Source organism: Rana temporaria, chromosome 1 (assembly GCF_905171775.1).
Source record: "Rana temporaria chromosome 1, aRanTem1.1, whole genome shotgun sequence".
Taxonomy (NCBI): Eukaryota; Metazoa; Chordata; class Amphibia; order Anura; family Ranidae; genus Rana; species Rana temporaria.
This window is the reverse complement of record NC_053489.1, coordinates 608,635,262-608,653,333: the sequence shown is the minus strand read 5'-3', so window position 1 is coordinate 608,653,333 and position 18,072 is coordinate 608,635,262. Positions and strand designations below refer to the sequence as shown.

At 41.5% G+C, this 18,072-nt stretch overlaps 1 protein-coding gene across 1 annotated transcript in view; it reads left to right on the top strand.

Moving 5' to 3' along the window:
- Window positions 1-18,072, top strand: part of NCAPG (non-SMC condensin I complex subunit G) — a 64,943-nt gene that overhangs the window by 30,806 nt on the left and 16,065 nt on the right. Inside the window, exons 8-13 of the mRNA XM_040335202.1 lie at window positions 1,697-1,837; window positions 9,806-9,929; window positions 10,952-11,041; window positions 13,122-13,301; window positions 13,418-13,528; window positions 17,443-17,562. Coding sequence (XP_040191136.1) covers window positions 1,697-1,837; window positions 9,806-9,929; window positions 10,952-11,041; window positions 13,122-13,301; window positions 13,418-13,528; window positions 17,443-17,562 — 766 coding nt within the window. The remainder of the gene's footprint in view (window positions 1-1,696; window positions 1,838-9,805; window positions 9,930-10,951; window positions 11,042-13,121; window positions 13,302-13,417; window positions 13,529-17,442; window positions 17,563-18,072) is intronic.

Below are 18,072 nucleotides of genomic sequence, written 5' to 3'. Positions count from 1 at the left end.
TTGTTTTAATCCTTGTAATGTACATAGATCAGAATGAGAATTATTTATTTTTCTCATCAAAAGTGGACTCGCTTTAAAGTAACGCAGTGCTGTATCGCCAAAAAAATGGCCTGGTCGCGAAGGGGGTTAAAACTTCCAGGGCTGAAGTGGTTAAAAAATGCAATGCTTGTCCATGTTTACCCATGTGTTTGGTTACAGATGTGTCCTTTTTTTAAAGTGATATTAAAGCCTCAAGTGCTGACTGTAAGAATTGCTTGGTTTTGCTCCTCCTGTATGAAACGTTATCTGTCACCCAGGTTAATTCTGTACACGTGCAGGATGGCTCGTCAACTGTGTCCTATGGAGCCACCTGTACATGCGTGGGCCCGGTTGGCTGTGTGTGTGTCAGTGGAAACACGGAACCCCATGGACAAACCACTCTCCTGCTTCCTCCTCACTGTGAATGGTTTCTATGCTTGGAGCTTCTGAAGCTATCAAGCATTCATTTCTCTTTCTAGACGTTGAGGAAAGATGTAATGATGCAACTTGAAACCAATGGCAGTGAACAGCAAAATCAGTGTTTGGGAGAATATATATATATATTTGGACACACCTTCTCATTCAAAGAGTTTTTTCTTTATTTTCATGACTATGAAAATTGTAGATTCACACTGAAGGCATCAAAACTATGAATGAACACGTGGAATTATACATAACAAAAAAGTGTGAAACAACTGAAAATATATTTCATATTCTAGGTTCTTCAAAGTAGCCACCTTTTGCAGCAGACACATCTCTAGAACTGTTAAGAGGAGACTGTGTGAATCAGGCCTTCATGGTAGAATATCTGCTAGGAAACCACTGCTAAAGAAAGGCAACAAGCAGAAGAGACTTGTTTGGGCTAAAGAACACAAGCAATGGACATTAGACCAGTGGAAATCTGTGCTTTGGTCTGATGAGTCCAAACTTGAGATCTTTGGTTCCAACCCCCGTGTCTTTGTGCGACGCAGAAAAGGTGAACGGATGGACTCTACATGCCTGGTTCCCACTGTGAAGCATGGAGGAGGAGGTGTGATGGTGTGGGGGTGCTTTGCTGGTGACGCTGTTGGGGATTTAATCAAAATTGAAGGCATACTGAACCAGCATGGCTACCACAGCATCTTGCAGCGGCATGCTATTCCATCCGGTTTGCGTTTAGTTGGACCATCATTTATTTTTCAACAGAACAATGACCCCAAACACACCTCCAGGCTGTGTAAGGGCTATTTGACCAAGAAGGAGAGTGATGGGGTGCTGCGCCAGGTGACTACCTCTTGAAGCTCATCAAGAGAAAGCCAAGAGTGTGCCAAGCAGTAATCAAAGCAAAAGGTGGCTACTTTGAAGAACCTAGAATATCAGTTGTTTCACACTTTTTTGTTATGTATAATTCCACATGTGTTCATTCATAGTTTTGATGCCTTCAGTGTGAATCTACAATTTTCATAGTCATGAAAATAAAGAAAACTCTTTGAATGAGAAGGTGTGTCCAAACTTTTGGTCTGTACTGTGAGAGATACATGTATGTATTCTCGCTGAAAGTGTACTGTGTTTTTTTTTTTTTTTTTTTTTCAATGCATCCTTAGAATGTCTTCATTAAAAGTTTAATATATGGCTAGGAATCCCAAAGCTTTATTGCAAGAGCAGGTCCTAAAATCCATTTCACTTTTTATCTTTTTAGTTATCTTAAAACGCTTCCTGTACTGACTGAGGAAGAAAAAGCAGATATGACTAAAATTGAAGACCTGATGACTAAAGCATTTATTGGGCAGCAGCTGATTCGTATAATAGGCTGCTTGGATACCAGTGAAGAGGGAGGAAGGTAGGTCAAAACTGTTTATTTGGTGTTATGTCACATCACCTTTACTATAGAAACCTTCCCACGTACTCATTTATATTTCTCTGCTACCTTTTACGAACCTCAGAAAATGTTCTTGATTATTCTGACATCCCCCTTAATTTTATGTAAAATATGCAATTCTTCACCAGATAAAAACTGTTACCACTGACAAATCACAGTTCACAGTTGTAAAATAAGCCATATGGTCCTTGGTGTCTAGAACAGGAAGTACTGAGCTCAATACAAACTTTCACCTCTGAATATCATCAGTTAACAATTTTACCTCCTGAGGAAGAGATGTGATCATGTAGGTTAGCTGACATAATTTTGCTCTTTGAGCTTGACTCTTTTTAAAGAAGTATAGCCAAAGCTATGTTGGCTATATTTCTCTTATGGATCACGGGAGTGCCCCCCCCCCCCCTTTTTTTTTTTTTTTTGCCTATAGCGGGCTAAAGCCTGCTGCTGACTGATTTCACAGAGCGAGTCCAGGCTCTGAAAATATTAATTCCATCCAGTACCCTGGCAGCAGCTGGGTCCAGTCTGTCAGGAAGTGCCCCTCTCCATGGCTCTGTGCTCCTGTGAGCATGGGGAAAGGGCGCACGCATAGCAGAGAGCCAGAGACTGTCGGTGGCTGTCTCTCTGCTCACAAAATGCTGAGAACTAAGTAATGCCAATGTACAGTACTGTGCTAAAGTTTTAGGCAGGTGTGAAGAAATTCTGTAAATTCTGCTTTTAAAAATTAATATATAGTATTCTCTCATTTGCAAAGTGAGGGAACATGGGGAAAAAAATGTCTACCCTTTCAAACACATGAGTTCTTGCATTTTGTACACTTGCACAAAGTTAGGGATTTTGCAGGATTAGATTCAGGTGTATGATTAACCAGTTTTACCAAGCAGGTGCTAATGATTGTTGGTTTCATATGTAGGTTAAAACGAAGTCCTTTTAAAACTGCGTGAGAAACAGGCAAACACTGCTACCAAGACCCCTTTCACACTGGCACTGCTCTGCGTTAGCGGCCGCAAGCAGGGCACTTTTAACTCCCACTATTGGCTGAAGAAAGGGTTAAATGCGCCCACAAAAGCACCGCTGCCGAAGCGCTTTGCAGGTGCTTTGGCAGCGGTGTCTATTAATTTCAATGGGCAGGGACGGTGGAAGAGCAGTGTATTTACCGCTCCAAAGATGCTGTTTGTTTTTCTAACGTCCTGCAATCGCACCGCTCCAGGGTTAAAGGAACTTGGCCTCTCACACTGGGGTTGTAGGGGAGGCATTTTTAGGCACTTTACAGGCACTATTGTTTAGCCCTTTAGTGCCTGAAAAACACCCAGTGTGAAAGGGGTTTAAAAGTGAGGTTGTAGAAGGCCGTGTAATATCACAGGTCATAAACCATGGCGAGATTGAGCACAAGAAGACACCATGTACTTAGTTGTACTGTATCAGGGTCTTTCCCAGGCAAAGATTTTAAAGCAGACTGGGGTATCGAGATGTGCTGTTCAAGCTCTTTTGAAGAAGCAGTAAAATGGGCAACGCTGAGGACCGTAGATGCAGCCAAGGAAACTTAATGCAGCAGATGAAAGACACCTCATGAAGATGTCCAGCAGTGCCATCAGCACAGAACTGGCAGAAACCAGTAGGACCCAGGTAATACCCATCTACTATCTGGTGAAGTCTGGCCAGAAGTGATCTTCATGGAAGAATTGTGGCCAAAAAGCCATACCTCTGACATAGAAAGTTACGTGACTCAACTATGCAGGAAAACATTGGATAGAATAAGGTACTGGACTGTCGCACTCCTTTAAAGCAGTGTCTTGTACAAATAAAATCCAAAAAACAACCAAAGCGATGCAGTGAAAAAGAAGTGAAAAGGAAAAAGGTGGCTGACATGTTTCACATCATGTGACGCTTACTCGTAGCTACGAGTAAACATCACATGTGAAACATGTCAGCCACTTTTTTCCTGTTCACTTCATTTTGACTCCATTGCTTTGGTTGTTTTTTGGATTTTATTTGTACAATAAAGACATCGTTTTAAGGAGTGCGACAGTCCAGGATCTTCTATCCAATGCACCTGTGCATAGCCAGCACCTTTTTGGTTTAGTGGGACGGAAGCAAAGCCAAGGGATCAGCCGTTTTTAGAGCGGTATCATCTCTCACTATGCAGGAAAACGGGAATTGAGGTGCAGAAAAATGGCAGCAAGTGCTCTGGACTGACTAGTCAAAAGTTGAAATATTTAGATGTAGTAGTAGGCAGTTTGTTCACGAAAGGCTGGAGAGCAGTACAATGAGTCTGCAGGCAACAGTGAAGTATGGTGGAGGTTTCCTTGCAAGTTTGGGGCTGCATTTCTGCAAATGGTTTTGGAGATTTGGTCAAAATCCATGGTGTCCTCCATGCTGTGAAATATATGCAGATTCTTTGCTGTGATTGGCTCCAAATGTATTTTGCAGCAGGACAACGACCCCAAACATACAGCCAATGTCATTAAAGAGGTTGTAAACCTCCATTGGTAAGTTGTTCCTACAGGTAAAGCCTATAAGGAGATCTGCTGTACACTGCGCTGGTGTAATGTGAAGAAGCAGCCGTGCCATGTAATGCGACTCCAATGTGTCTCAGAACCGGAGTCCAAATACTTGTTGATCTTGCCAGAAGTGCAGTTTATACTTTCAGTTCATCTCACAGGAAGTGACAAACAAAGTTATTCAAACAATTAATCCCATCGCCCTTCATGTAATGGACGTGAACAGAGGCAGTCATAAAGTCCAGTCTTGGCGACATCCATAGCTCCCTCCACAGATGCAGTAAAGTGAGTGTAGCCACTCAAGGACAGAAGTGTGTTATTTACAGGATTACAAGATGAAGGGGGGGGGGGGGGTGGCAGCTGAAAAAGAAAACAAATACAGCTGCCTCATCTAAGGACTGGTAAGCTGCAATATATTATGCAGGAAAAAGAAATCTCGCGCCAAATGAATTACACTAAATTATATACTTGATGAATCAAGTGACTAACTGAGTGAAGCTGCTCCCAAATAAAATCAGGTGACTGACTTGCATATATTGTATAGTGAGGTGAGGGGCGCTATATCAAAATAGTGGATGCGTGTCACAATGTGCGTTTGAGTAGTACACAGTGTAACTGTGTACCCAAATCTATGTGAAAAAACAAACAGATTATAGTCTAAACTCTATAAGTACAATAGTGCCAAATGTCGTGGAAAATAAATAAAATATAAAATAAAATAAAAAAATTTAAAAGAATGTCCAGCAAATAAATAGTTAAGTGCAAAATGGATCCAGTGTTGTATCAAGTCCAGGTGCAAAATGCAAATAATCCAATCCCAAATCGCAGGGAAAAGTGCAAATGCTAAAGTGCTTGTGAATCTTCAAAATAGCCAAAGTGCGAGAAAGAAGTGATCCGCCTTCACCTATAGGTCACCAGAATAATAATGGATGGCTCCTTACCACACGGTGTTGACCAGATTACTTAAAATATGGTCGATCAGGCTTGTTTTAAATGAGGATCAGCAGGGTCTCATTGGATTCCAATGTCAGCGATTGCAGCAAATGGTGTACCAAGAAAGGAGAAGAGATACCCCCATAGTGTAAAACCATTTAATATCCGAAAGTTAAAATTACAATGCCAAATGGCCTCTTACTGTTGCTGGTGCCCGTTCCCGGCACTGAGGCTGTAGGTGGTGGGGATAGTAAGACAAGATAAGAGATGGCCGCGTCCTGGTCCACTAGCGTGTGTTCCACCGCTAGTTGTCCATCAACCAGTGAGACCGGAAGTGCGTGGCTATGCGTGCGCGCTCGGATACCGCCTCGACGTCACGTTTCAGTTAAACCGTCTTCAGGAAGCGTATCCAGCACACGCAACAGACATCTATTATATAGGTCTGTCTATCAGCCTGTGGGAGGGGCAATCGGATCATGTGACAGCCTCTGTCCCAGTTACCAAAGCTCACATATTGAACACATTATGGCTGTGCAAACTGTCTCCAATCATAAATCAATACATACATGTATCTGCTCGCTGCTTAAAATACCTGAAATGTATCTTTGAATTCTTATTTGGACATGTTGAATTTGTTTAAAACTCTGGCATTTTTAATATGCTATGCAATGGGTCCATAGTGTTATGTGCGCCATCTAGAGGGGTTATGTGGTATTGTGCAAAATAGCACCAGTATTCTAAATCCATCTAGATGCAGTGCGTTTTTAGTTCTCCCAGTTATATTATTATTTAATATGTGTGCCATTTGCGTAGCCTGTAAATTAGTTAAAATAGGTTATAAAATAATAAAAAATAATAAAAATTATACAATCCAACTCGAGTAGTACAAGGAGTGTGTATGTAACTTTAGTTGTAAAACAATCAAAATTGCCAATATAATTAAAGGGTACCCAGAACACAGCGTGTCTAAGCATTTTGACTTGTACCACAACAGGGACCCGAGTCTGTTTAAAATTCTATGGAATTGATAGGATTACCAAACATTGGCGTGGTACTGACCTTACTAAGGCAGTATCTCAGAACGAGACTCAATGGATACATCGTCTAAGGACTATGCGACCACTAGGGCTCAATATAGAGCTCGACCTTAATTGTTTTTTAACTGATGCGTGAACGGCAGACCTATGGGGTGAGCAAACAAACAGTTTAGTGCATCATTCCATACACACACCCAGAGGATTTTGGGAGATCCCCACTCCAAGGGGCTGGGCAGTTTGCACATCACCCATCGGCCAACCCATCTTGAATTGGGCTCACACAAAACAAAAGGGTAGAGGGAAAACACACATTCCTTGCACCACCCGAGCCTTGGAGTGTAGAATTTTGATTGTTTTACAACTAAAGTTACATACACACTCCTTGTACTACTCGAGTTGGATTGTATAATTTTTATTATTTTTTATTATTTTATAACCTATTTTAACTAATTTACAGGCTACGCAAATGGCACACATATTAAATAATAATATAACTGGGAGAACTAAAAACGCACTGCATCTAGATGGATTTAGAATACTGGTGCTATTTTGCACAATACCACATAACCCCTCTAGATGGCGCACATAACACTATGGACCCATTGCATAGCATATTAAAAATGCCAGAGTTTTAAACAAATTCAACATGTCCAAATAAGAATTCAAAGATACATTTCAGGTATTTTAAGCAGCGAGCAGATACATGTATGTATTGATTTATGATTGGAGACAGTTTGCACAGCCATAATGTGTTCAATATGTGAGCTTTGGTAACTGGGACAGAGGCTGTCACATGATCCGATTGCCCCTCCCACAGGCTGATAGACAGACCTATATAATAGATGTCTGTTGCGTGTGCTGGATACGCTTCCTGAAGACGGTTTAACTGAAACGTGACGTCGAGGCGGTATCCGAGCGCGCACGCATAGCCACGCACTTCCGGTCTCACTGGTTGATGGACAACTAGCGGTGGAACGCACGCTAGTGGACCAGGACGCGGCCATCTCTTATCTTGTCTTGCTATCCCTACCACCTACAGCCTCAGTGCTGGGAACGGGCACCAGCAACAGTAAGAGGCCATTTGGCATTGTAATTTTAACTTTCGGATATTAAATGGTTTTACACTATGGGGGTATCTCTTCTCCTTTCTTGGTACACCATTTGCTGCAATCGCTGACATTGGAATCCAATGAGACCCTGCTGATCCTCATTTAAAACAAGCCTGATCGACCATATTTTAAGTAATCTGGTCAACACCGTGTGGTAAGGAGCCATCCATTATTATTCTGGTGACCTATAGGTGAAGGCGGATCACTTCTTTCTCGCACTTTGGCTATTTTGAAGATTCACAAGCACTTTAGCATTTGCACTTTTCCCTGCGATTTGGGATTGGATTATTTGCATTTTGCACCTGGACTTGATACAACACTGGATCCATTTTGCACTTAACTATTTATTTGCTGGACATTCTTTTAAATTTATTTTTTTTATTTTATTTATTTTCCACGACATTTGGCACTATTGTACTTATAGAGTTTAGACTATAATCTGTTTGTTTTTTCACATAGATTTGGGTACACAGTTACACTGTGTACTACTCAAACGCACATTGTGACACGCATCCACTATTTTGATATAGCGCCCCTCACCTCACTATGCAATATATTATGGCCTATTCACACCACCCCATCTGCTGAGATTGCATTCTTTTGACAAGGCTGCCAAATGCACCAAACCATGATTCCTGCAAGAGGCGATTTTGGCTCTGCACTGTGGCATATGAGCATGTAACTGCGTGTTGTGCTACAATCCAATGTGCTGGGGTTCCATTTAGATATTATTTAAATTGCATTAGTGTAGTTATTTGGACACTGTATGCAACTGTGCTAAGCTGAATATTTGGTTTCACAGCCTCATTAATTTTGCATATGTTCCCCAGACAAGCTTCCATCCCAGGCAGACTGTATCAGACATTATCAGTATCATTACATATTACTAATTTCTTCTACTGAAAATGTTGCCGGTCATGCTAAATCCACTGGCTTTAAAATGTTCCGCATCACTGACTTGGAAAAATGTAGATCAGAAGTTCTGACTTCTGCTTGTTGCAAGCCAAGTTCAACAAAAATAATAAAGCCATAGATTGCCAGTGGCAAGCATTTTTAAAATGAGTTTGGTTAGTGGTAACACCCATTTTTTTTCTTTCGATAAGCGGTAGGTTCCTTCACAAGAGTGGGTTACAGCTTTCTAGAGCCCTGGTGGCCAACTTGTTGCCTGGGGACCTCACGCATCTGTTTGGCACTTTGTGTGGGGCCTTTCTAATCTGGGTTTCCCTACTGCCCTGTTTATAGCGGTAATTTCAAGCAGCCTATAATGTCTTAGATTGTCTCCTGACAATGTCCCCAGTCTCCAACAAATCTGCAGTCGTTGACCATCTCCTGTATCATGTTTGCAAACTCTGGCCATTTCCTGTATCTTGTCCATAGTCTTTGACTAAATCCTGCTGTGTCTCCGATTAATGAGCAATTCACTGAATTTTGTGTGAACCCCATTCTTGATATGGGGGTCTAAAGTGTGGCCCCCAACATCACCAAAGTTGACTACCACTGGTATAGGGGGAAAAAACTAGTTAAGGTGACTAATAGGGAGAACCGCAAAATGTAGGAGGGAGGGGAGGGGTCCTACAGATGGTTTCCAGAATGTCAAATGCTAGGCTTAAAGGGGTTGTAAAAGAACATTTTCTTTTTCCCCTAAATAGCTTCCTTTACCTTGGTGCAGTCCTCCTTCCCTTGCCTCATCCTTCAATTTTGCTTTTAAGTGTCCTTATTTCTTCTGAGAAATCCTCACTTCCTGTTCTTCTGTCTGTAACTTCACACAGTAATGCAAGGCTTTCTCCCTGGTGTGGAGTGTCGTGCTCGCACCCTCCCTTGAGGCGAGCAGGAGTGTCAGGACGCCCATTAACACATGGCTCCTTTCTCTATCTGCAACGTAGAGAGCATCCTGACTCTCCTGCTCGCCCCCCTCAAGGGAGGGCATGACACTCCACACCACGGAGATAGTCTTGCGTTACTGTGCGGAGTTGGACAGAAGAACAGGAAGTGAGGATTTCCCAGAAGAAATAAGGACATTTAAAAGCAAAATGGAAGGATGAGGTAAGTGAAGGAGGACTACACTAAGGTAAAGGAAGCTATTTAGGATTTAGGATTTTTTTAGGTGTCCTCCCCCAACTGAGAGGAGGTAAAATCTAATTGTACTTAATTATTTCAACCGCTTTTCACTGTGTATTAAAAAAAGGGGGGGGGGATTCTCCTTTTCATTTAGGCCAAAGTTTTTTTTTTTTTCTATTATGTAACAAATCCAAAATTTCACAATAACAAAGTACATAACAATTAAATGAAGGTATTCGTACAATAGTTTTAATATTTTCAACCTTGCTTTGAAAGTTGGCATGTTTTACTTTCCAGAAAACGTCTTCTTGCGGTATTACAAGAGATACTTATCATGCCCAATGTTCCAACATCATTTATATCCCCTCTGGTGGAGATCCTACTCCGCGTTCTAAAGGATGATGACCGTAGAATCGTAACTGTAAGTAGCAGAATATTTTCAGACCTAGATGATTTTGTGGATACTCTTTCATGATAAAAAAAAATAAGTTTAAAGGGGTGGTTCACCCTAAAAACTACTTTTTCTTATTACACTGGCCCCCCACATTACAATACGATTAAGGCTATTAATATTTTTTTGATGCTGTAAGGGCACCCTGGGTTGCAATTGAATAGCTAGAAAGGCGAGTCGGCGCTATACTGCGCATGCGCATCGCCGTTCGGCTCCTTTCGCCAATCGTGACGCGGCTTACACGACGGGGGAGCTCGTTTTTGGGCGAAACGTCAATCACAGACATGTTAGGAACGCCCACTCCCGCGGGACTTGCAACCGGGATGCCACGGGTGAATATGCTGTACAAAGGTATGTACAGCATCAAAAAAATAATAGCCTTAATCGTATTGTAATGTGGGGGGCCAGTGTAATAAGAAAAAGTAGTTTTTAGGGTGAACAACCACTTTAAGTTTGCTCTGGAATAACATTGCTCTGACATTGACGAAGTGATTGGCTTCTGGCATTGTTTATTTCATAGAAAAATATTTAAGAAAAAGTCAACATTTGGCATGGACAAAAATGATGGTTCCCATAACCTAATACATTTTTTGCTGCACAACCTTGTGAGGCAGTCACTGCAAACAATTGGTTTCTGTATCTTTAAGACGTCTGCACCTGCCTGTGTTTGGCATATCACAATGGTCCAAGTTATTTTTGATCTTTGCGAGGGGTACCAAAATGTTAGACCAGGGCATTTAAGAATATCTTTGTCGTTGTAGAATACTTGTAGTGTATCTTCATGCTTTTTTTGCTTTACTCTGTATCGTATCAAAGACATGGAGGTATACATGAGACAAATTCTTTTCATTTCATCACCTTTCAGGTGGAATTAAGCGTTGTTTCAATTAGCTGTAAGAGTGCTAATCAAAGTATATTATATAAATATATATATATTATAAAAATTCTATCCTACTGTTTTCTACCTATTCACCACTACTTCAATCTTTTAGGTAGCAGAAATGATTTCTGAGCTCCGAGAGCCAATTGTCATGGTTGACAATCCACCAGATGCTGCAGAGTCCAGGAAACTACAAGTGAAGGTATGGTTCTTTATAAATTCAGTCCAGTGCTTCCCCATTTGTGCCATGTTTAGAGGCTTGCCATCTTCCCAAATGCTTGTTTTCTTACCAACCCCTTTCACCATAATCTATTCTTTAATCAGGGACTTTGGAAACCTCCCCTCAACCAGACACAGCTGTGTTTTTACAGTCCCTGAACTGCGCCCCTCTTTTGCTGCAGAGGCAGCACCCAGGGGTTTTCACATGCCAGGGCAGGAATTATACCCCCTGTTGCCCTCTGCAAATTGTACTGCCCACTGAGCGTGACCCCTTTAAATGAATGAGGTCATGCTGCAACTGCGCACAACATGCACGTTTGCATAGCACTCTGCAGAGTCCTGGAGGACTGTATCCAGACCCTGCATGATGGAAGATGCCAGCCTATAATGTTGCCTGCGTGCACTGGATTCTTCTGTGTGTGCTCCCCTTGGTTATGTAGTGCAACGCATGAAGTTGGCCACAAGGTGTACAGGGCCTGAGCTGTGGTCTGCCTGGTGCACAGCCCTATCCTTGAATACACCTGGAGGATATACCCATTGTGGAAGGCCATGACTGGGGCCCATCTCCTGTTACTTCTGCCTACTAGCTATTCAATTGCAACCCAGGGTGCCCTTATTATCTAAACCGTGTGTGTGTGTGTGTGTGTGTGTGTGTGTGTGTGTGTGTGTGTGTGTGTGTGTGTGTGTGTGTGTGTGTGTGTGTGTGTGTGTGTGTGTGTGTGTGTGTGTGTGTGTGTGTGTGTGTGTTCCATTGAGATCACCCTTCTGGTGGTTGTGGTAGGAAGAGTGCCAGGGTTGACTTGGAGCCTTTTAATGTCTGCTTGTACGCCATTATTATTATACAGGATTTATATAGCGCCAACAGTTTTCACAGGGCTTTGCAAGATGGCAGACTGTACAGTTTCGATACAGGAGGAATTGGAGGGCCTTGCTCGCTAGAGTTTACAATCTATAGCTGGGTATTGCACCTATGCACATCCCCCATAGTGCCTATGTGGCCCAATCATATGTACTGCTTCTGCAACGCCTCCTTTTCGATGGGGCTTCTGTGGCTGCGTGCCTTACCTTCTCTTTCCAGGCAGGATTTTGGTCCAGCTAGTTTTTGATAATCCTATTTTGTTATAGTAGTGCTTCCAGTTGTTTGGTTTATCTAACGTGGGTCTAGATCAGTGGTTCTCAACCTTTCAGTGCCGTGACCCTTGATAAAATTCCCTAACGGTAAAATTATTTTCGTGGAGTGGGTTGTCGGCATCCAAGGCAAGTAATTTGTGCCCCTAACCCATGGACATTTAGCGCTCCCTGAGTCCCTTCCACTCATACAGTATTAAAACCCCTTATGGTACATTTGAGGATGTACCCCTCTTTCTCTTTGTTCTCCTTTTTCTTTCCCCCTTTTTTTTTTCCTATTCCTCGCTAGCCCTTTTTTTCTTTGTTCCTTCACCTCTTTTTCTCTCCCTTCCATGTAGTCTCTATTTTTATTCCTTCTCTTATTTCTTGGTGGGTGGGGTTAATAGGATCAGTGGCAGTGCTGGGGGGAATTCTGATCAGTCAACTTAGGTGCCCTTAATCAAGGTCATCTGCTGATCTGAGAACTGTAGTGGGGACTTTTAATGGCAAATATAATCACAAGTAGTGTTGCTCCGCATTCACGGTGTCTCAGACTTTGTGGTGTCTCGTAGCGGTAACACCTATGCTCCTCCAGCCTCTCCCACTTCACATTTCTCACGTCAGCCGACTTCTAGTCTCTGCCCCCAGCCATGCCGTGAACTGAATGGGCGGCCGCGGGCTCCAGGAACAGCCCAGGATTTGGTGACCCCCTGGCAAATCATGATTTGACCCCCAAAGGGGTCCCGACCCCCAGGTTGAGAACACTGGTCTAGATTCTGCCTATCCCTAGTAATGGAGTTTAGGAAGACAGAGCTTGTCGCACTTAAACATAAAGTTGTTTGAATTAAGGTCTGCTTTATTAACAGTTGCCTTGCTTGACACAAGCACACGCTAAAATATGTGCACTGATGTAACGTAGAGGATTATTGTAAAGTAATAATGTAGTCTAATTGCAGATTGCTAATATAAAAGTGCAACTTATGGAAGCCAAGCAAGCCTTGGAGGATGTTATAAATGCCCAAGATTTTGGCAAGGCTTCTGAATTAAAGGAAAAGGTGTCTGAGTTGGAAATGGTGAAAGCGCAGCTTATTAAAGAAGCAGAGGAACCAGAACTTAAAGAAATACGCGTTGAAAAGGTTTGGCCTGCTTTTTTGAAAAAATTACTATTCTTTATCTCTTAATCTGCTTCTATTTCTTTCTTTCTTTTTTTTATGCCACCCTTTCTCTGTACGGTTTTCTTTTCTCTTTCCAGAATGACCCTGAAACGCTTCTAAAGTGCTTGATTATGTGTAACGAACTCCTAAAGCACATTTCACTTTCTAAAGGACTTGGAGGAACGTTGAATGAGATAATTCAATCACTGGTAAGTGCCTAGGAGAAGAAAAGTGACTCTTGGGAAATACAATAAATCAGGCAGTCACTTCAGTGTGGTTCAGAACTGTCTGGTCCAGTATTCCTCAGAGGTGTGGCTTCAAATCTTTCATTGATATGATCCAATTGTCTCAGATTTACAGTGATAATTGGGTGTAAATAGGAGACCTATATCAGACTAGGTATCGCGAAGCATGTTTTTTTAGATTTTATAGGAATGTACATAAAGTGAGATTTTTTTCTGCAGTGGGATTTTTTTAACCTTTGTTTTTCTGGTGGCTGTGCTGGTTGAGTTCAGGCACTAGAATGAGAAACTTTGTAGGTATCTGCTACATTGTAAAATGGCAGATATTGAATGAAATGGATAACCCTCCATTAAACAGCAAAATAATGGATCTGTTTTTTGGATTATATATTTTTTTTTTTTTTGCTTTCAAACATTTTTATTGAAATTGACATACAAATTTGTAGGGAATCGACAGCTGTGACATAAAAGTGGCATCATCCACGCGGGAAGGAACAGCCAACATGACCAATTGCAAAAAAGACTAGACAGATGGGAACTTGCTAGTAGAAAGAAGAATAAGTTAAAGGGGTTGTAAAGCCTGAAGTTTTTTTATCTTGATGCATATGCATGAAGCCTCAGCCCCCCTAACACTTACCTGAGATTCTATTTCCTGATTCGCTGAGACACAACAGCTGCATCATTGGCTGCCACTCATTTAGCTAGCCAATCAGGGGGAGAGAGGGCAGGGCCAGGTCGGGTCTCCGTGTCTGAATGGGGCGCTTTGGCTCGGGTGTTCCCATAGCAAGCTGCTGTGGGGGCCCTCAACAGGAGGGATAGGCCAGGATCACAGAAGAGGGACCTGAGAAGAGGAAGATCTGGGCTGCTCTGTGAAAATCCACTGGAACAAAGCGGGCAAGTATAACATGTTTGTGTTTTTTAATGGGGAGGGGGGGGACAAGACTTTACCATCACTTTAAACATTACCTGGGAATTAACATAAAGCAAGAGTCAAACAGGAGTGTACAGAAATATCAGGATGGTAGCTACAGCGACTTAAAGTATTCATACCCCTTGAAATTTTCCACATTTTGTCATATTGCAACCAAAAACATAAATGATGAAGCTAAATACAGGGCAACCTTAGAAAACCTGTTAGTTTGCAACAGGCTTGAGACTGGGGCAGAGGTTCGTCTTCCAGCAGGACAACAACCCTAAACATACAGCCAGAGCTACAATAGAATGGTTTGAATACAAATGTTAAAGGTAATGTGTTGGGGCGCTCGCTAATTAAGAATAATAATTGGTAAATAAATCTAAAATCCCAGAATGAAAAATCCCATGCAATTTCCGTGCACTAAGTGCATGACAAAATACAACATCAAAAATGTGCAGCACTAAGGTGCATGATGGGTAATAAGTGCTAATCAGGTGCATCCATACATTGAAAATAAATTCAAGCAAACGGCACTGGATGTGCAAAATAAGTCCAATGCAAACAAATCTCTCTCTCTCTCTCTCTCTCTCTCTCTCTCTCTCTCTCTCTCTCTCTCTCTCTCTCTCTCTCTCTCTCTCTCTCTCTCTCTCTCTCTCTCTCTACGCATTAAAGGTGCAAAATTCTGGATCAATTAAATAAGTGCTAATCGGGTGCATCCATACATTGAAACTAAATTCAGCAAACGGCACTGGATGTGCAAAATGCAAAAAAAAAACATAAAAATAAATATCTTCATGCAAAAACGCATTGAAAGTGCAAAAATTCAGAATCAAAAATCCAAACCTGCAAAAAAAAATGTAAAAAGTAAAGTCCACAACGTTTTCCAAATGTGCAGTGCTCAGAAAGTGCTTCACTCCCCACGTGCCCAGTCTCGCCAGCCTCTTACCTCTAAGAGGCTTAAAATAAGCCTTATGTGAAATCCCAATGTCAGCTCCTCTTTCCCTCCAAATGCAGCAGCGTTGCAGATCAACTTCACTCCACAAAGGCAGCGCTTAGCCAGTGTACAAGTCCCTCTTCATTTGAATTAATGACTCCCCATAAGGCACATATGGAAGCAATAACGCTCACAATAGTGTAAAAATGTCAGCATAATTTTAATATAGACATAATTAACACTCACATTTCGGTTAAGGATCTCAAACATCAGACATCAAACACAGTAGTATCTCCACTCCCGGCCAAGAGCGGGGACGATGTCACCAACAGCTCACTTCCCTACTTCATATGATTAAGTGGCGTGCACAGCCACGATAAGCGTGAGGGAAGTGAGCTGTTGGTGATGTCTCCGCTCTCGGCCGGGAGTGGAGATACTACTGTGTTTGATGTTTGAGATCCTTAACTGAAATGTGAGTGTTTATTATGTCTATATTAAAATTATGCTGACGTTTTTACACTATTGTGAGCGTTATTGCTTCCATATGTGCCTTATGGGGAGTCATTGATTCAAATGAAGAGGGACTTGTACACTGGCTAAGCGCTGCCTTTGTGGAGTGAAGTTGATCTGCAACGCTGCTGCATTTGGAGGGAAAGAGGAGCTGCCATTGGGATTTCACATAAGGCTTATTTTAAGCCTCTTAGAGGTAAGAGGCTGGTGAGACTGGGCACGTGGGGAGTGAAGCACTTTCTGAGCACTGCACATTTGGAAAATGTTGTGGACTTTACTTTTTACTCTTTACATTTTTTTTTTTTTTTTTTTTGTATGTTTGGATTTTTGATTCGGAATTTGTGGAAATTTGCACTTTCAATGCGTTTTTGCACAATTGCATGAAGATATTTATTTTTATTGTTTATATTGGACTAATTTTGCACATCCAGTGCCGTTTGCTGAATTTAGTTTCAATGTATGGATGCACCTGATTAGCACTTATTAAATTGATCCGGAATTTTGCACCTTTAATGCGTTTTTGCACAATTGCATGAAGAGATGGATAGATAGATAGATAAGTCCAATGTAAACAAATAGATCTATTTTGCACATCCAGTGCTGTTTGCTTGAATTTATTTTCAATGTATGGATGCACCTGATTAGCACTTATTACCTATCATGCACCTTAGTGCTGCACATTTTTGATGTTTGTATTTTGTCATGCACTTAGTGCACGGAAATTGCATGGGATTTTTCATTCTGGGATTTTAGATTATTTACCAATTATTATTCTTAATTAGCGAGCGCCCCAACACATTACCTTCAATTACTGTTATAAGTGTGTGAACACCCAATCGTTGTGGCTGCTGCTGTAGCCCATCCGTTATTTAGTATTCAATAGTGTGGTTTGCGCATCTAGTTACCCCCCATTCAATTTGAATACAAATGCACGCCACACTTTTCATATACTTGTAAAAAAATTGGAAAACCATTTCTCGTTTTCCTTTTGCTTCACAATTATGTGCCACGTTGTGCTGGTCTAGTACCCAAAATCACAATAAAATATATTTAAGTTTTTGGTTGCCACCTGACAAAATGTGGAAAATCTCAAAGGAGTATGAATACTTTTTAAAGGCATTGTAAGTGCCATTTCCCTGCCATAACGCAGGACAAGTAGATAACAGAAGATTCAGAAGAAAAGATCAAGAGGGTGGGAGGGAAAAGGAGGGTTGTATGGGGTCCTCTGGGTCTCTCAAGTGGTAACGGTTACCAAGGGAACAGAAGGGCGAAGTGTCTGAGGGCTCCAGGAAGGATGCTTCAAAACCTAGGGGTAGAAACTTTTCAACACAGGGTTGCCCGATTTTTGAGTATTGTCAGATTCCTTAAGTAGCCTCAGTTTTGGTATGTATCATTGCTTGGGTGATCTTGTACAGTACTTTATATTCTGGCTACCAAAATGCAAGTTTTTTTTGGGGGATTTATTTTAGTGAAAGCCTTTTTTGTTCTGTTACCAAATATTCCTTTTCTGGCCCCATGCAGATACTTCCAGGAATAACCAATGTTCATCCTTCTGTAAGGAACATGGCAGTTTTGTGCATTGGCTGCTGTGCCATGCAAAGCAAAGACTTTGCAAAACAACACATGACTCTACTTCTGCAGGTAAGAAAACATACAGCCCTCAAGAATCTTAAGATGAATATGAAGATTTTTCTCCTGTAGTATACAGTACATCCTGGCTTTTGCTTGTGTGTGTTTTTTTTATTTTTATATAAATAGTGACGATATTAGAATATTTGAAGATTAACATGACGCAAATTATCCACGTGTCAAAGCACACATAATTCAACCTTTTTATTTAAATTTTTTTATAAATCCCACGCAGCCATTGTCTGAAGGACAAGGCTGAATAAACCTTGCTAGAATCCTAAAACACATGGACTTGTTTTTTGCAGGTTAATTTGAGGGATCTTTAGAGGCTAGCAGGGCAGCCAGGAGTGGAAATGGTTGCTAGGAATTATTGCCATTTACAATGCAGGCATTTTGTCAGTTTTTAAGGCTGATTTACACCAGACAAATTCCAGTGTGGGTTTTTTTTTTTTTTTTTTTTCTGCATCAAAACGCATAGACTGTAGAATATATGGTTTCCAATTGCCTAGTACACTTAGTTCC